General features: G+C 38.6%; 1 protein-coding gene across 1 annotated transcript in view; it reads right to left on the minus strand.

The window, feature by feature from the left end:
• Nucleotides 1-20,987, minus strand: part of arhgdia (Rho GDP dissociation inhibitor (GDI) alpha) — a 58,129-nt gene that overhangs the window by 26,272 nt on the left and 10,870 nt on the right. Inside the window, exon 2 of the mRNA XM_073026357.1 lies at nucleotides 6,448-6,653. Coding sequence (XP_072882458.1) covers nucleotides 6,448-6,637 — 190 coding nt within the window. The 5' untranslated portion in view covers nucleotides 6,638-6,653. The remainder of the gene's footprint in view (nucleotides 1-6,447; nucleotides 6,654-20,987) is intronic.

The raw sequence follows: 20,987 nt of genomic DNA on the forward strand, positions 1-20,987 counted from the left end.
GAATCATACAAATCTGTAAAGACTGTAGACTAACCAATTTCAGATCACTATAGAAACAACAGCAAAGTCCACATTATTTCACCTTTTATATTTCAATCTTCCAGTATTCCTTCATTTTGTTAGGTAGCTATTAATAAGTCTATTCCCAAATTTCCTAACTTCCACTACCTAGAACAGGAGTTCCCAACCTTTTTTTATGCCATGGACCCCAACCATTAACCGAGGGTCTGTGGACGCCAGGTTGGGAACCCCTGACCTAGAAGAACAACAAAATCAGAGGCTCAAGAATGCTACCACTGGTTGCCAGTTCCAGCCAATTCTCATTAACTGCATCGTGGAATTACACCTTTGACACCAATGACTTCAGATCCTGGGACTAAAAGTACCACAAGAGTTGATTCACTTTATAAACTCACTGCCTTGAAACAATGGTGGGCTCTAAATTTGGCCTTCAAGATATTCACACCATCCATAAACCTTAAACAAAAAAAAAAGCTCCATTCAAAATGAACACTTATGTGCCTCATCTACCTACAGTAATGAACTGCAACTTCTGCTTTTGTTCATAAATTTGCGAAAAAAAATTCCCTAAAATACTTACTAAAATTCAATTTCCAATCCACTGTTACTGGATCTCCTAACATACAGTACTGTGCAAATAGCTAGGATGCCCAAGACTTTTGCACAGTACTGTATGAATCAACATGGAGTGGACAGCGAGTTTGTAATCTGGCGGGAGCAAAGGATGTCAGGAATGACGAGGGTGGTGCACTGTGGGAAGGGTGTCAGACACGTGGCAGAGAATGAGCACCAGGGGCCAGGGATAGTGTGGGTCCAGATACACCCAGCCCTGAAAAAACAGGTAAGGTTATTTGATTGCAAACAATTGGTTTATTGATCATTACAGAATGTCTCTTTGGTGCTTTCTGCTCCCTCCCCCTTTCCCAATCATGATTCCCCTCTCCCAGCCCCCTTCCCACTCTCAGTCCACAATAGAGGCTCATATCAGAATCGGGTATATCATCACTCACGTATGTCATAAAATTTGTTTTATTTGGTTGGCAGTACAGTGCAATGCGAAAGTTTCAAGTACCCTAGCTACATACATGTGCCTAAGACTTTCCTACAGTACTGTTCTGATGAAAATGGTGCTATGTTGAGTTAATCAAATCTGTAATGACACAAAAAGGATTTTTATATTCCATAATACACTGAATTCCTGACCAGTGTGTACATTTGTTAATCTACTGTTACCATGGAACACAGTGAGAGAAATTTGCAGCTATTACAAGCTGGAATCATTGGGTTCCCTTCTGGTTGCAAAAGCTTAACATTAAAAAGCTGCCCAGTCACATGGGGGAGGGAAAGAAGTGGTGGCAAAGCCAGAACTAAGTGCACATTAAGTGATTCTCAAAGCACGCATTGCCTGATTTCCAGCAGTGGTCAGAAAGCTCAGATCATTTTCACTCCATTCCATTCACAGGGACTGGAGCCATGTGCCAGCTGGGAACTCTTGTTCACTTGCCACATAATATTTTGGCAGCTGAGAGACTCCGAAGATGCATAGCAACTAGACTTTCCTGCAGGGAATACTCTCCCTCAAGCATGCTTTGTTTTGTTAGTCAGATGGGAGGCAAAATATTTTTGATTCTCAATAATCTTGGTTTGATTCTTCCAAATCAAATTGATTCAGTATTAATGAGGTCTCATTTACTGAAATCTAGTGTCTAATTTTAATTAGCCTCAAAGAAAGGTAGAGAAGTGCCTCAAAACTACCTACAATTTTTTTTAAATGGACAATCTTTGCCACAATAGATTTAAAGAGTTGCATACATAACACTTCTAGATTTGTTGGTCAAATATAGATACTTTTTCTAACATGTCCTTGGCACAATTACAATATACACAAAACCTTAACTGAAGTGAAAATCAACAGGAACAAACAAACTGAGTGGTTACTGACACAATTAACAAAAGACCAATCAAATAATTTACCTAAATACTAAGATTCACATGTTATCTATTGTAGGGTTTTAGTCAGTTTTCCACGTGGGGAATATTCTGCCTTCCTAAAGATCTGTTCAGTGTGATATCCTACAAAAACTGACAATGTCCCTTCTTTCAGAAGAAAACACACTGAAGACAGTACCAATTTACACCATTACCAAATGCTTTCATTCGTTAGAGGAATTCACTGGATAATTAACATAAAAGGAGCTAGTCAACTTTCCTATCATTTAAGGGATAGATATCAATTCTATTGTCACTTTTTTAAAAGATGAAGGTCACATTTACCAACAAATTCAGGCTGCACCAGTTATTAAGCACGCAGCATGGGAACAAACACTTTACCATTATGCTTGCACCAAACACAATGATATATTACTAAATTTCTTCTATTTGCACATTATCTATATCCCTCCATTCCTTAAATATTAATATGTCCACCTGAAAGCCTCTTAAACATGACTACTGCATCTGCTTCCACCACTACCCTCAGCAACCCATTTCAGGCATCTACCACTGTGTGGGGTGGGAAAAAATTACCCCACATATCTCTTTTCAATTTAACATTTCATAAGACCATAAGACTATGGAGCACAATTAGGCCATTTGGTCCATTAATTCAGCTCCAATATTCCATCATGGCTAATTTATTATCCCTCTCAACCCCTACTCTCCTGCCTTCTCCCTGTAACTTTTGATGCCCTGATTAATCAAGAACCTTTCAACGTGCACTTTAAATATACTCAGTCACTTGGCCCACACGGCTGTCCATGGCAATGAATTCCATGGAGTCACCACTCTTGGGCTAAGGTAAGTCCTCATTAATGGATGTCCCTCTATTCTGAGGCTGCGTCCTCTGCTCCTAAACTATCCCACTGTATGAAGCATCCTCTCCCATTCATTCTACCTTGGTCTTTCAATATTCAATAGATTTCAAGGAGACATGCCCTTATTCTAAACTCCAGCAAGTACAGGTCCAGAGCCATCAAATGCTCATATGTAAACCCTTTCAGTCCCAGAACAATTCTTGTGAATTTCCTCTGGACCCTGTACAATATCAGCACATCTGCTCACAATTCTCCCAAGTGCAGTCTGACCAATGCCTTATAAAGCTTTAGCATTACACCATTGCTTGCTTTCATATTCTAGTCCTTTTGAAATGAATGCTTACAGTGCATTTGCCTTCCTTACCACAGACTCAACCTGCAAGTTTATATCCTCAAACTTGGCCACAAAGTCTTCAATTCCTTCTTTCAAACATTGACATATAATGTGAAAAGAAGGGCTCCCAACACCAACCACTGCAGAACACCACTAGTCACTGGAACCAACCAGAATAGGCCTCCTTTATTCCCAGTCTTTGCCTCCTGTCAGTACTTTTCCTGAAATACCATGGACTCTTATCTCATTTAGCAGACTCTTGTGTCAAAGGGTTTTTGTAAATCTAAATAAATAACATCCACTGATTCTCCTTTGTCTATCTTCCTTGTTGATTCCTCAAAAAATTCCAACAGATGTCAGACAAGATTTACCCTTTAGAAAACCATGCTGACTTTAGCCTATTAAACCATATGCCTCCAAGTACTCTGAAACCTCATCCTTAATAATGTACTTCAACATCTTCCCAACCACTGAAGTCAGGCTAACTGGCCGAGAATTTCTTTTCTTCTGCCTCCTTCCCTTCTTAAAGAGTGGAGTGACATTTGCAATTTTCCAGTCCTCCTGAACCATTCTACAATCTAGTGATTCTTGAAAGATCATTAGAAATGCCACCACAATCTCTTCAGCCACCTGCTTCAGAATCCTGGGGTGTATTCCATCTGGCCCAGATATCTACCTTCAGAGCTTTCAGCTCCCCAAGCACCTTTTCTTCATTACACACCCAATCCAGAATTGCCTTTCCCCTAGCGGGCTCAACCACAGACTGCTTTAAAAACCATCTCATAGACATTCTATATAAATTCCCTCTCTTGGGATCCAGCATCAACCTAATTTTCTCAATTTACCTGAATATTGGAATCGCCAATGACTGTAGTAACATTGTCCTTATTACACACCTTTTCTATCTTCTCTTGTAATTTATATCCCACATCCTGGCTACAGTTCAGAGTGCTGTATACAACTCCCAGCAGGGTCTTTTTACCTTTGCAGTTTCTTAACTCTGTCCACAAGGATTATACATCTTTGGATCCTACATCATTTTTCTAAAGATTTAATTTCATTTTTGCCCCCTCTCTCTGTTCTTTTGATACAACATGTATTCTTGGAACTTAAGCTGCCAACTATCTTATTTCAGCGACTCAGTGAATGCTCATGTCAAGATCACCTACATTATTCTGTATACTGCGTGCATTCAAATATAATACCCAAGATCCTGTATTCTTCACCCTTTTCGATTTTGCTCCCATGTTACATTCATTCTACTGATTGCAATTATGCCCTATCATCTACTTGTCCTTCCTCAGTCTCACCACACAATACATCCATTTGTATAACTGCCCCATCCTCAACCTTGTACTTCAGTTCCCATTCCCCTGCTGAATAAGTTTAAATCCTGACCAACAGCTCTAACAAACCTGCCCAGAAGGATATTGGTCACCCTCTGATTCAGGTGTAAACCATCCTTCCCCAGAAGAGATCCCAATGATCCAGAAATCTGAAACCCTACCTCCTGCGCCATTTCTTCAGCAATACATTCATCTGTACTATCATCCTATTCCTTCCCTAACTAGCAGATGGTACTGAGAGTAATCCATAGATTACTATTTTGGAGGTCCTGCTCTTCAGCCTCTCTATACGCATTGTGACCTCTTCCCCCTTTCTATTTGTCATTGATGCCAATGTACACCATGACCTCTGGCTGCTCACCCTCCCTCTTGAGAATCTTCTGCAGCTGCTCTGAGACAACCTGGACCCTAGCACCTGGGAGGCAACAAACCATTCTAGCATCATTTTCACAGGTACAGAATTCCTATCTGTCCCCCTAACTATTGAGTCTCTTATCACTATCACTCAGCCTAATTTTACCCTTCCCTGCTGAGACTCTCAGCCAGCCACAGTGTCACTAGCCTGGCTGCTGCTGGTGTGCCCAGCTCTTCCCTTCCCCCTCCCCCAACAGTATCCAAAGGGGTATACTTGTTGCTGAGGGGAATGGCCACATGTGAACCCTGCACTGATTTCTTACTCCCTTTACATCTGAGGATCCCCCAAACTTCCACTCCGGGTGTAACCACTTCAGTATGTCTCATCTATGAGGTTTTTAGCTCCCAGATGGTCCTGAGTTCATCCAACTCCAGCTCCAGTTCTTTGACCTTGTCAGGATCTGCAGTTGGATGCACTTTCTAAAAATGTAGTCATCAGGGAGATTGTCAGTTACCCTGAAATCCCATATCTCACAGGAGGCGCATTCCACTGACTGAATTACCACCCTGCTTACACTTGTTATACCTTTAATTTCTCAGACTTCAGTTCTAGCCTAAGCCCGGGAAAGGATTCTGACTGTCTGCACTATCTATGCTTGCATAATTTAATAAATTTCTACCAGTGAGCATAACCCAGGTTTGTCCACAAATCTTCCAATCCAGGCAATGTCTTCTGTACCCTTTCCAAAGCCTCCACATCCTTGGATCACTATTAATATAGAATAAATTTTGGAAGGAGTAGAGGAGGAAGTGGCTGAATGTAATGGTAAACACGGATAAGCCATAGTTCTGAAAATACACTTTTACAGCCCAGCCAAAAAAAAATCAAGTAATACACAGAAAAACAATAGGGACTATAATAAGACAAAGGAGCAGAGTTAGGCCTTTCAGCCCATCAAGTCTCTTCTGCACTTTCATCATGGCTAATTACTTTCTCTCAACCCCATTTTCCTGCCTCCTCCCTAAAACCTTTGACACGTTCAAGAACATTTAAGGGTAAACTGGACAAATTTGTAAAGCAGGGGTTCCCAACCTTTTTTTTAAATGCTATGGACCAATACCATTAAGCAAAGGGTACATGGACCCCAAGCTGGGAATCCCTAGTATAAAGGGAATAAAAGGACTAGACTAATAGATTTAAACAAGCAGAGAAGGCGAGAAGAATATAAACACTAACTAGTGTTGATTAATTCAGTCAAGTGGTCCGAGCCATGAAACATATATAAACCACACGAGTTAGAAAATAATGCTAAAGGATGTTAAAGTTCAGGTTGGGCAGAAAATCTGGCTGCTGTATATCCTATGTCTCATATCCTATGAGAATTCCTTCAGCTGCCAATATCCAACTAGGATCTGTTAACAGAACTTGTCTGAATGGTGAAGCCACTTCCTTACTCACTAAGCATCCAGAGGATTTATAGAGGGCAAATCTGTCACTTTTAATGCAAGCACAGAGAAAATTGAAGGACAGAAGAGGTATCCAAAATAACTACCACATTCTTAACAAAAGCGAACCTACCAGTGACTTTAGCACAGTTTCCCAGCAGTACCTCCTTGTACTTCCTCAGGCTCTCATCATCTTTGTCCAGTTCTTCAATCTCCTTCAGACTTTTCTGTGCTGGTGCTTTGTAGCTCAGTGAGGGTTCCTCATCCTGATTCTCAGCAGCAATTGCTGCCAGCTGTTCTGCGGTTGGCTCCTGCTCTGCCATTCTGCCTTTCACACAACTATATTAAAATAAAACAGCACAATGTAGAGTTCCCAGTGCTTCAATACATCATTCAATATTTTAAAACAGAACTTAAACACTGCGGCTGAACATTCAATAACTCTTGATTATTTCAAAAAGGCAGTTAAAATTGAATATTGAATTTATTTATTTATTTACTGAAATACAGCGTGGAATTGGCCCTTAACCTGCGCTACCCAGCAATCCCCAGATGAGGACACCAGTCTTCATAGAGGGATCAGAAGTGGAGAGAGTGAGCAACTGCAAGTTCCTGGGTGTCATTACAATGGCATGCAAAAGTTTGGGCACCCCGGTCAAAATTTCTGTTACTGTGAATAGTTAAGCGAGTAAAAGGTGACCTGATTTCCAAAAGGCATAAAGTTAAAGATGACACATTTCTTTAATATTTTAAGCAAGATTACTTTTTTATTTCCATCTTTTACAATTTCAAAATAACAAAAAAGGAAAATGGCCCAAAGCAAAAGTTTGGGCACCCTGCATGATCAGTACTTAGAAACACCCCCTTTGGCAAATATCACAGCTTATTAACACTTTCTGCAGCCAGCTAAGACTCTTTCAATTCTTGTTTGGGGGATTTTCACCTATTCTTCCTTGCAAAAGGCTTCTAGTTCATTGAGATTCTTGGGCCTTCTTGCATGCACTGCTCTTTTGAGGTCTATCCACAGATTTTCAATGATGTTTAGGTCAGGGGACTGTGATGGCCATGGCAAAACCTTCAGCTTGCACCTCTTGGGGTAGTCCATCGTGGATTTTGAGGTGTGTTTAGGATCATTATCCTGTTGTAGAAGCCTCCTCTTTTCATCATCAGCTTTTTTTCCCCCACAGATGGTGTGATGTTTGCTTCCAGAATTTGCTGGTATTTAATTGAATTAATTCTTCCCTCTACCAGTGAAATTTTCCCCATGCCACTGGCTGCAACATAAGCCCAAAGCATGAGCGATCCACCCCCGTGCTTAATTAGATAAGTGTTCTTTTCATGAAGTTCTGCACCCTTTTTTCTCCAAATATCCCTTTGCTCATTGTGACCAAAAAGTTCTATTTTAACTTCATCAGTCCACAGGACTTGTTTCCAAAATGGCAGGCTTGTTTAGACATTCCTTTGCAAACTTCTGATGCTGAATTTTGTGGTGAGGACGCGGGAAAGGTTTTCTTCTGATGACTCTTCCATGAAGGTCATATTTGTGCAGGTGTCGCTGCACAGTAGAACAGTGCACCACCACTCCAGAGTCTGCTAGATCTTCGTGAAGGTCTTTTGTAGTCAAATGGGGGTTTTGATTTGCCTTTCTAGCAATCTTACGAGCAGTTCTCTTGGAAAGTTTTCTTGATCTTCCAGACCTGAATTTGACCTCCACCGTTCCTGTTAACTGCCATTTCTTAATTACATTACGAACTGAGGAAACAGCTACCTGAAAACGCTTTGCTGTCTTCTTATAGCCTTCTCCTGCTTTGTGGGCATCATTTATTTTAATTTTCAGAGTGCTAGGCAGCTGCTTAGAGGAGCCCATGGCTGCTGCTTGTTGGGACAAGGTTTGAGGAGTCAGGGTATTTATAAGGTTTTGAAATTTGCATCACCTGGCCTTTCCTAATGATGACTGTGAACAAGCCATAGGCCTAACAAGCTAATTAAGGTCTGAGACCTTGGTAAAAATTATCTGAGAGCTCAAATCTCTTGGGGTATCCAAACTTTTGCATAGTGCTCCTTTCCATTTTCCCCCACTCTAAAACTGTACAAAACAAAAATAACACACTAATCTTGCTTAAAATGTTCAAAATGTTTCATCTTTAACTTTATGACTTTTGGAGATCAATTCATCTTCTACTCACTTAACTATTCACAGTAACAGAAATTTTGACCAGGGGTGCCCAAACTTTTGCATGCCACTCTGAGGACCTAACCTAGAAACAACATATCGATGCAGCTATAAGGGAAGCAAGACAGCCGCTATATTTCATTATGAGTTTCAGATTTGGTATTTCACAAAAACACTCACAAATTTCTATAGATGTCAATGAGTGGTGCCTCAGAGAGGCGACAGTCATAATTAGAGACTTCCACCACCCAGGACATGCCCTTTTCTCACTGCTACCATCAGGATGGAGGTACAGAAGTCTGAAGACACACACTCAACAATTCATGAACAGCTTCTTCCTCTCTGCCATCCAACTTCTAAATGAACATTGAACCCATGAACACTAACTACCTCACTACTTTTTTTAAATTGAATTTCCTATTTATTTAGCACTACTTATTTAACTAATGCCACACCAAATTTAAAACAATAATATTTTTCAGAGTTTCTATCAGTGATTCAGCCAATGAGGCAGTTTAAATGCCCAGATTTTTAAGAATGGGATGCCGGGGTTGTCAGTGCAGCAACTCCTTACTTGCGTTTGTGGACCTACCCACCCGCTCACTATACAAAATCAAAGCATACCTTATAGTATACAGACTTTCAATAGAAAAAGGTCAGCAAAAAAAGGATCCAGTCAACGGTCACAATGCAGTCACTGCAGAACACAACTAGCACATCAAACGCAGGAAACCTCAGCCTCTGCTTTTACTCTTCCATATATGGCAGTAGAATTAACAAGGTTTCTCGATGAGTTTCAAGAACACAGATGAATTTGACCCAATCACTCCCCTCAAGCAAAGACTGATATTACTAAATGTCAGGCTTTTAATTGTTAAAGTAGCATGTACAACATTAAGCAGGTGGCAGATTGTGGCTATTTCTAACAATGTGAAGAACAAAAACATCAACTGTAAGATTTAGCAATCAATGAGATTCTGCAAATCTGATCAGGTTTGATTATAATCCTTTCAATCACATGCCACAGAATCTATTATTTCACCTATAAACAGTTATTAACCAGTCACTGCATCACATGATTACCAAGACAGCAGAGGAAAAATCAGATCTTTGTTGGTGTGTTTTCCTCTACTACTTCTCCAAACTGCACTGTCTATAATAAGTCAAGTAGGTTCCAAGTTATATCCACAATATTATTCAATAAGTGTATCTGATAATAGGCCTAGAGTGGATATCTGTTGAGCATGAACTATTTTGGATCTGTGATACAACAGAATTTTCGCTATCTTTTGAACAAGATTACTTCGATGAGCTGCATTGTAAGAGATCTGTCAAGTACACAGAAAAGCAAATTAGCAAAGTCATGGGTAACAATTGCAATCACACAGATTGATTTTTAAAAATTTTTTTAATCAATTTATTAGAGTATCTAATTAATTTACACCTTTAGCTAATACACATTGGTAAACATTTGGTAAAGCATGTTCATTGGGAGAAGCAATGCTTCCAGTCTGAGAGTTATGAACTAGGTACGATAATCATTGAACAGCAGAAATAGACCATTAAGTCTGTCAAGTTTGCTCAAGACCAGCCCTAGCTGATCCAACTCCCATAACTCTGAAAATACTTTTGAGATCCCTATCCTGTACACTTATGAATGGTGCAGTTAAATGTGCCTCCACGACACCACAGACGAGTTCACGGCTCAAAAGCCTTTCTTTGATGCCACTTTTCATCACCAGGTTCACACTCTTTACCTAGTCTCTACTCTACATCAGGGGTTCCCAACTTGGGGTCCAAGGCATAAAGAAGGTTGAGATTCTGAATTCCTCTGTTACAACCATCAATAAAAATCACCAAAAATAAACCCTATTGCAAATTAAGGAGAAATTTCTTTTACAGTTCTTAGAACCTAGGACTTGCTACCACAATGAACAGTCAAGGTGAATAACGTTAGATCATGCAATGGAAACCTGAAAAGCACAAGGCGAAAGAAATAAGATAGGAGAAAGCTCAGTTGGAACACAAACATCAAATAGTCCATTCTTCTGGATTGCAAAGGCTATGCATTGCTAACATTATAAACTATATCCTGTGTACTTATATAACAGAGGATCACAGAGCCCCACAATTAGTGTCCCAAGTGTATAACCACTTGCAAATGTAAGCTTACTGACCATGTTAACCAGTAGCCCCTCAACAACCAATGATTCTCCAGCAAAACATTCACTTGTGGATCGTGTTGATTTTTTTTCCCTCCAATGCCCTAAAAAAAAATCTGCAGGCACCTACAGATTTATAGAAGAGTGAAGACGTCAGTAGTTAGAGAAGGCAAAATAAACGGCAAAATAATGAAAGGCAAAATAAATGGATTTCAGCACAGGAACTGCTATAAATGGCATACTAAAAAAGCATGTCAAGGAAGAGGGGAAAATAATTAGAGCACAAGAGTTGAAATTTCTGTACGACAAAATAAAGATTCTTGGAAATAGTAGTCCATAAAAGCTTCGTGGGCAAGTTAACAGGAAATGTTCTGGGAATGGAATTAGAACAAGACTAACAGAAGTTGATTCAGACTTGGGAAAAAAGCTAACTTTAATCTACCACACGCTTAACCATTCAACCACATAACATCCTCAAATGCAAGGGTTAGTCAAACTGGTTTCTCTTTCATGAAACCATACTGACTATGCTCAATCCAATTGGTAATTTCTAGATCTGGTTAACTCATCCCTCAGTATGGACTCTACTTTCTCTACTACTGATGTTATGACATCAGGCATTACACTATCTTCTGTCCTTCTCTTCCTAAAACAGTGGGATTATATTTGCTGCACTCCAATATGCAGGAACAATTCCAGAATCTACAGAATTTCAAAAGATGATAACCAGACCATCTCTACAGTGGCCTCTTTCACAGGTCTGGAATGTAGACCATTTATCAGCTTTCAGTTTTTGTGTTAGGCACCAAATAATATAAATATTAAATAGAAGAATGTGAGATCTTTTATAAAGGGTAACTTGAATTTGTTCTTCCCCTGAAGGCAAATTTTTAAATGGAACTTACTTTAAAAAAGAGGAATTAAAAGGTACAGGGAGCAAGCTGGAGAAATGATACAATCAGATGACTCAGAATATAACCTGTTGAGATTTGTTCAGATGAATAGCTCACAGCTCCTACATTCTACCAGATGTTAGAACTGAAAGGTAACAATGAATAGAAGGCCTATTTCTCAATTCAAGGCATACTATAAGACAGATTCAGATTTATTTATCACAATGGTTTAATTTATTCTGCAGTCATTTCTTGGAAGAGAAGTTGAAGGTGAGACCTTTCATCATTTGCAAAGTTCATCTGGGTGAAGCTGGAATGAAAAATGTTTGCCCTAGTGAAAAGGGAAAGTTGACCACATAGAACTTGGAGAAGTTGAGGCTACATATCTTCTTTGGATTATGAACAAACTGTGTGCGTCCAGAACAAAGAAGACTAGTGGGACAAAATTCCTAAGGGTTGCAGCTGGGGTAACTGTAGCATCTTAGTTCTCAGATTCAGATATTTATCACATATCCATCGAAACATGCAGCAAAATGCTAATTTGCATTAACAACCAACACAACCAAGGATCTGGTGGGATAGCAAGTGTTGCCACACATTCCGGTGTCTTAAAGGTTTATTTGAAGTGCAAGCCAGTTTTGCTGGAGTCCCAGACTACACTTCACCACCTCAACTACTGAAATTCCTCATGAACAAATTGACAATGAGTCAATGTGAACAGTATGTGTGAAACACAGAAAAGTTTCCAAGGCATTTGATAATCAAATTTCAATTCATCATGGCATATCACAGACCCACACACTGAGGGCAAAGGTTATAATCAAATATTTCCAGCCATTACAACATCAGCATGAAATAACCATTCATGCACAAAGCTGTTGTAGTTGGTCTAAAGCCTATAATGCAGCTTTCAGCAGCAAAACAAATCTTCAGATGGTGTTAAACAAACAGAAAATTGCTTTTCAAAACTTATTTCACATTTACTAATTAAAGCCTAAATGGTTGGAAGCAATTTTGGATCACAACATTCCAAAAGCTGCCAAAAAAAGTAACAATTTCAAGATGAGGATAACAAGATAGAAAATTAGGAGGGTTGGTGTTGCAATGTATTTAGGAAATTGTTATACACTAAAGGTATTAATACATGCATAAGAACAGATCTGAAACTGGCCACGCATCTATAAAGCCAGTAAGCCAGGTAGGCAAGCTGGTTAAGAGCAGACCACACACAGGGATACTGGCCTTCATCAGTTATTACAAAGAACACAAGAGTAGGAAGATCAAACTGAAATTTGCACAACACTAATTATGCAACAGTGCTGTCACGATATGATAGCATCAGAGATTGCGCAGAGGAAATTAACAAACATTTTTCAGACTAGAGGATTTCTGCTATGAATGTTTAGCTAGACTAAGGGAGTGTTCTTCAGATCAGCAACTGAGAGGTTAGTGATTTCTTACGAATAAAATCATCAGTACTTTGCTTAACTATCATTTGATTGCGGATTAGTGGATTTTCTTTACATGCAAGGAGGACCTGAAAGGTACTGTATCCCACAAGGTTATGTGTCAAGACTGGAAAAGAGATTGACATCAATAGTTTTCATAGCTCATGTGGATATAATAGTCTCACCTATGCTGTAAATTTTTTATTCTCCTAGGTGCTCGTTAACTAGAAGCCAACAAATCAGAGTTATGACCAGGATAAACTGCAGTTACACTGCAAACCCAGACACTGAGCTTAAAAAAAACCGTGGCACAGAAATCTTTCCTAAGAGAAGGGAAAACAAACATAAAAGACACATCTGCACTTGGCTTCAAGGTTTAGGCATTGAAATAGGAAAAAAATCTGTTCTCTAATTTACAGCCAACTATTCCACATGTTTATTTTCTTAAAACCCAAAAGGCCTAGTGAAATGAGAGCTGTTTGTCACGTGGAATGTTCTTGTACGTTACAAATATTATGGTGAAAGGGTCGTCAAAATGATGGCCCAGGAATTATCTGTGCCACAAAACTTATTTGATGATCAGGGAAAGGTACATAAAGTAGAACTTGAATTCACAAAGTGATTTCTTCTTTCCCAATATTTCTGCAAACTTTTTACCAAAAAAAAATCCCAAACCATCCTGTTTGCTTCTGCTTAAGGATAGTTCATTAGAGATTACTGATGGACTGTGCTCCTGAGCTATGTGATTAGCGCAATAGCCACTGATCAAATAGTAGACATTGAACAGTGAGTAAGAACTTTCCAGAATAATACAAATAGTCATTTAGGGATCAATTTTCTGTCGCTTTAAAGCTCTTCTGTCGACATTAATTTCTTGGATACAAACTCAGTGGAACAAAAATAAGGCTCCCCATTGTGAAACAGTAAAGGGAATGGAAGCCAAGCAAATAAATTAATAAAATTGTTTTGACATTTCCATTTATCAGAAGGAATTCCAAAGCCTGATTCCTGTGCTTTGTAGTGTTATGTGACTTGAAATATAACACATCTTAAAGGTAGACAGAGAAAAGGAAGCAACTTTTTGGCCAACATTTCACTGCAATGGATTTTTTAAACTTGGTCAGAGAACACATAGAAAAACAGAAGTAGAAATATGTCACAAGGCCCCATGGCGTTTAAGTGAGAAGACTATTACTATCACTTAGAACATTCTATGTCAAAAAAATCTTTTTACATCAGTCCTAAATGTCCCTTAAACCAAGTCTAGGATTCTCCATCCTGCAAGAGGAAATAGCTTTAATTATCCATTCTCAAAATATTTTAAGATTACTGCACCAACTTTTAACCTCCATCAAGTAGAGGGCAACTTTAGCCAGCTTTTTCCTCAAAGTACAATTGCTCTTGTATTAGGAAAAGATCTAGTGACTTTATGCTGCACCAGCTTCAAGTATATATTTTTTTAAGTCACATGGTTTGAGCATCACACAGCTCGATATAAACTTAACAAAACTTGCTTTCTTCTGTACTCCAACTTTCCTGCAATAAAACCCTTTGTACTATTGATCTTGCTGTACATCTATTTTCTTTGCATCTCATGAACTAGCATACCAGGGTTAAGAGTCAGGTAGCATGCAAATAAGCCCTTTGGCTCAACTCATCCATACTGACCAAGCTGTCTACTTGAACTAGACTCATTTGGCCCATCACTGGTAAAGTCCATCCCCACCATTAAGCACATCTACATAGAGTGTTGTAGGAAAGCAGCATCAATCATCAAGGACCCCAACCACCCAGGTCATGCTTTCTTCTCACTGCTATCATTGGGAAGGTGATACAGGAGCCTCAGGACTCACACCACCTGGTTCAGGAACAGCTATTACCTCTCAACCATCAAGCACCTGAACCAAAAGGGATAACTTCACTTAGCTCATCACTAAACTGTTCTCAAACCCTAAGGACTCAATTTCAAGGACTCCTCATCTCATGCTCTCAATATATTACTTACTTATATATTTTAAAAATATCTTTTCACTTTATTTTTGTATTTGCAGTTTATTGTCTTTTGCACACTGGTTGTTCACATTGTTGATGCTGTCTTTCATTGATTCTATTACGAATTTATTGTATATGTCCACAAGAAAACGGTGACATACATGTACTTTAATAATAAATTTACTCTGATATCCCTCCAAACCCTATCCACATTATCCAAATGTCTTTTACATATTGCAATTGGACCCACCCCTACTACCTCCTCTGGCAGCTCATGCTGACCCATGCATGACAAAATAGCCCCTTAAATCTTTCTCTTTCCTTACACTTATGCCCCTTTGCTTTAAACATCTCTAAACAAGATAAAGTCCTCACCTTAACTATGCTTCTCATGACTGTATAAACTAAGGTCATTCCTCAGTCTCTATGCTTCAGCTGGGGGTGGAGGGGGCGGGGAGAGAGAATGTCACAGCATATCCAGTTTCTCTTAGGAGCTTCAGTCATGGCAACATTCCACCCCCCTCCCCCATTGGTGTGTGGATAGGCTCACTATTACGTTTCAGGGGATGAAATAAGCAAATTCTTGTTTGGCTCAAAGTAAAATGTTTCCATTCAGAATGCCAAAATGCAGCAACCACGTGGCCCCCGGAAACAAGTATCCTTCAGCTGCAGTGAAGTTCTCCAGAACACTTCAGAACAAAAGCTTTCAGATTTCCAATTTACTAAACCATTTGTATTGCAAAGAAAATTTGTGGAGCCCAAAAAATAAATTTAAGGCAGCTTTCTGGAAACCAGCCACTTAGATTAGTTTACTCTGATACCCATTCACTTACTGCCAGATTATTAAAACTATATTCACTATGGTTCAAGTTTTAATCAGTAAACAATTAATTTAATTTCAAACATCAACAAAAGACATTCCTATTGCTAATACCCCTCAACCATCAGGCTCTTGAACCAGTAGGGATAACTTCACTCCCCATCACTAAACTGTTCCTACAGCCTGGAAGAAAACAAATCTCAGGGTTGTATATGGTCACATGTATATACTTTGGTGATAAATCATTTTCAACTTTAGTAACCAGAATTCATTAATTTCACCAAATAGGTATTTCAAAATGGAGCAGACAACTCAAAGTTTTTTTTTAAATTTTCAGTTATGAATGCTACAAACAAGGTAACATGTTCCAAGGCAAATTTTATTATTGATTTATGCATTTTGACATGTATCCAAACTTGTAATTGTTTATCAACAAATAGATTTCAAATATTTTCAATAGACAAGAATCACCATTTTTCAGTATTTAAGTTAATTTTATTGATTTCAAATTTTCAATTTTACACAATAAAGGGGTGTACTAGGTACCTGTCAAAATACATAATCATAATATTATTAACTGATTTGGATTTTTACACCAAATTGATGAGAAAAATTCAAGACTCAACAGATAACTAGGAAAAAATTACTTAAGCAAAAAATTCTTGAAAACATACTTCTGAGATTGTTTTTGCTTTGTACTTGTAGGTCAATTTTCAAAAGATACTTAACAAGGTGCCACACATGGTCACTTGCAAACTCATGGTGTTGAAGGCAATATATCAGATTGGACAGAAAAGCATTGGCTAGCCAGCAGGGAGTAGAGATAAGGGGGTAACTTTAAGATCCGTAACCATTGGGATTAGTACTGACATGATTCACTAATGATTTAGGAGGAAGTGAATGTATCATAGTCAAATTTGTTGGAGATGCAAAAATCTACAGTATACAAATAATTTGCAACGGCATATTACTAGGTTGAATGAGTGGGCAAAAAGTTTGCAACCGAGTATAGAGAGCAGAAGTGTGTAGTTGCTTATTTTGGAAGAAAGAAAATAGATTTAATTAGAGGAAGATAGAAAGCTGCAACACAATGGGATTAGGAGCTCTTCGTATATGAAACAAAGCTAGCAAACAGGTCAGGAAGGTTAATAAAAAAGCTGGTTTTACTTCAAAAAGGGTTAGCAAATAAAAACTAGGAAAGTTTTACTACAACCATACTAGGCACTAGCAAGGCCACACAGTACAGAGTTCTGGGTCCCCTAGGAAACATTTAATCAGTGGAAGCAATTTAGGGAGGGTCCAGTAGGACGATACTGGATTGAACAAGGTATGAATGAGATTTATTGAAACAAGATTCTTTGGTATCTTGACAAGGTAAATGCTAGGGGATGCTTCCCCTCTGGTCAGAGTCCAGGATTAAAGGACATGGTCTCAAAATGTGGATGACTGAGGAAGAACCTTTTTTCAAAAAGGTCGAGAGCTTTGCAATTTCTTGCAAAGAAAGATGGAGGATAAATACTTGAGTATATTCAAAGCTGTGATAAATCTTTAACCTCCAAGGAAATCAGGAGTGATAGGTAGAGGACAAAAAGTGAACTTAAAGAAAGTTGGATCAACCATGATCTTATCAATGGTATAGCAGGCTTAAGCCAAATAGCCTATACCTGTTCCCATTTCTTATTGTCAATATCTGGCCAATGATGGACTGTATTTTGCAGGTAAATGTACAAAGCAGAATATTCAGAAGGTCACATTTACCAAATGCAGTTCAAGTTACATTAACCTGATTGTCTTGATAGTAATTGCAGGGTAATAAATATGACAATGTATCAACTTCAGTGTAAAATAAAAACACTATATTTTGAAATTCCATTGACAGGCATATTTATCATAGCTCTTCTCATGATGAAATGTTCCAAATTTCCTAATGAGCCTATAAAATATTCTAATGAAGAAAACATGCAGAAATGCTTGCAGTACCAATCCATGTACTATCCTGCAACCCATTAAAATGAATCATTGGACTGTCTGTTCCTAAGTACAGATGTGTCAATGGATAAGTCCAGCTTCTTATTTCTTATGCAGACTTCAAAAAATAACATGTAATACAGGAAGTTGCAAGGTGTTTTCTGTTGTGTATTTAATATTTGAGTAATATTATAAGTGAATTGTTTGATTAACCATTCTTTGTTTACATAATGCATTGCTGGTTATCTGTAAACGTAGGTAAATAGCATACATCATCATGCCACTAAGTGATACATGTGCACCTCGCTTAAAGAAAACACGAAGTTAGACTCACATTTTGGAATATCCATCTTTTACTTTAAATTAGTTTAATATTGTAGAGTTACAAAACAACATTTTCCTGGCCTTCCTGTTTACAAATGCAATCTACCAATAAAGTTAAATTTTGCAATGCATTAGGCAAAGAATGTACATCATGTGGCACAACCTTCAAGTATTCTGAAGGTCATGGGAAAGTTGGCCTCTGCAGATTTACACGAGTTCAGGCTTGATGCAAAAGGACAAGTGTTGATATCAAACTTGAATAGCTAAATTCCTTAGACTTAATACTTGTATATCAAAATGAAAACACTGTTTACAGCACAGAAACCTAGTTCACTGGTCTTCATATATGCAAGCTGAGCTGCTTTAGAAAATAAAACTAAAACATTTTGAAAAAAAAACTAATTCACAAAACAGGTTCAAAATTTCAACTGGCATTGACGATAAAGGAAAAACAGTCAATGTAGCCATTTCCTCTGTCAACCATGAATAATAGAGTAAAATATGTATCCTTTAAATTAATGGAGAACATCTTATTCTCAGAACGACCAAGGACTGAATACAACTGGTGATTATTTCCTCAGAATACAATTTCCCTTTTATTTCTAGTAAGTGGCAACATTTCCTCAACATTTCTTCACCTTGCTGAAGAAAATAATTGTGGATTTCAGGAAGGGGAAGTAGGGAAAAATGCCCTAGCAGAAAAGGCACAACAGTGCCTCTTTCACCACAGATGGTTGAAGTTTGGTATGGCCTCCCAAATTCCAAGAACTCTCTATAGGAGCACAATTGGGAGCATCCTGACTGGCTGCATCACCGCCTAGTATGGGAACTGTACTTCCCTCAATCGCAGAACTCTGCAGAGAGTGGTGCAGACAACCCAGCGCATCTGCAGAGAACTTTGTACTATTCAGGACATTTACAAAGACAGGTGTGTAAAAAGGGCCTGAAGGATCATTGGAGACCTGAGTCACCCCAACCACAAACTGTTCCAACTGCTAACATACAGGAAACAGTACCACAGCAAAAAAGCCAGGACCAACAGGCTCTGGTACAACTTCTTCCACCAGGCCATCAAACTGCTTAATCCATGCTGACACTACTGTATTTCTGTTTATTGCCTATCCTGTTGTACATAATATTTATAATTAATTGCTATAATTGCACATTTGAACGGAAACGTAACGTAAAGATTTTTACTCCTCGTGTATTTGAAGGATATAAATAATAAAATCAATTCAAATTCAATTCAATTCAGTCCTCATTGAGAGATCAGCAGTAGAAGGCTAAGCTGCTTTATGCTTTATGGTTCCAGAGTTTGGAGATCAATTCTGGTGTCGTTCTGTAAGGATTCGCTGCATGTCATCCCTGTGGAATGCATGGATTTTCCCTGGGTCCTCCAGTTTCCTCCCACAGTCCAAAGATTGGTCAATGTAAATTGTCCCGTGATTAGGTTAAGATTAATCAGGGCTGTGGGGTTGCTGGGGTGGCATGGCTCAAAGGGCCTACTCCACACCGTATCACTAAACAAATAAATAAAAATCGCAGAGCCTCTGTCCTAGGCACAACACATTGATGCAATCATGAAGACACACCAGTAGTTCTACTTCATTAGGAGCTGAAGAGATATGGTATGTCAAAAGACTTGCAAATTTATACAAATGTACAGTGGTGAGCATTCTGACTGGTTGCATCAACCTGGTACGGAGGCTGCAATGCACAGGATAGCAAAAGGCTGCAGAGGGTTGTAGACTTAAATCAGTTCTATCACAGGCACAAACCTCCCCACCAGGGGACATCTCCAGAAGCAGCTATTAGATTTATGAACAGTCCATGAACACCATCTGATTTTTTACACAAATATTTAATTTGTAATTGATAATAATTTGATTTTTTGCACGCTACTGCTGATAATAAACCTGATTCTGGAACACTAGAAAATATAGCCACAGCACAAGGTCATTCAGTCCATTATACAAGTGACAATCTTAGAGAAAAAAATACACTACTAATAACATCTGACACTAAACACAGCAAAAACAGACTTTCCTGATGTAAATGGGCAGGTGGGGTGAAGAAGACCTAAACCTAGCCTAAAATTTCAGAAAACAGCATCAGAAACCCTAAAAGGGAGCTTTGCAAGGAGGATTAAGAAATATCCCAAAGCATTTTTACATATATTGAAAACAAGAGAAAAGGGCCACTCAAGGACAAAGGCATTATGTTTGGAGCCAAAAGAAGTGGAAGTTACTAAATGAGTAGTTTGTATTTAGTATTCACCAAGAAGATCATGGAGATACACGTTGATATTCTAGGGCAAGTTAATCAAGCTATTGCCAAGTATCTTGAAGACTATTAAATTGGAAACATGCCCAGTGCCTGATGGAATATATAACAGATTGTGAGACAAGAGGACATTACTGGGGCTTTGCCAGAGATTTTTGTATCCTCTTCAGCAATGGGCAACATCCTAGCAGACTGGGACTGACGTGCCTTTGGTTAAGGGTAATAGTGCTTACAGTGGCATTAAGCATATACAGCTGCAACATCACTTGAAGGCTTTTAGAACTATGTTTAGGCCACATTAGAGTATTGTGCACAGCTTTGCTTCCTGCCTTTACAGAAAGAACTGAGGGTTCTGTTCTGGGCTGCTCCAAAAGCAATTTAGGTAAAAATATAGATTCAATTAATGCCTTGAAATCTGCATTTCTTAATCACTCACTACAAGGTGATATCCAATTAATTAGTTCTCAGAATTAAAAATACACAGCTCATAATAAAATTAGCTTAAGCTGACAAATTCAAAATACTGAAAGAGGACCAGCAGACACTTCTTTTAAATTTCCAGCTGTTCTTAAGAACAAGAAATACAGCAGTAAATCCATCTGGTACACTG

Source organism: Hemitrygon akajei, chromosome 22 (genome assembly GCF_048418815.1).
Source record: "Hemitrygon akajei chromosome 22, sHemAka1.3, whole genome shotgun sequence".
NCBI classification, from domain to species: domain Eukaryota; kingdom Metazoa; phylum Chordata; class Chondrichthyes; order Myliobatiformes; family Dasyatidae; genus Hemitrygon; species Hemitrygon akajei.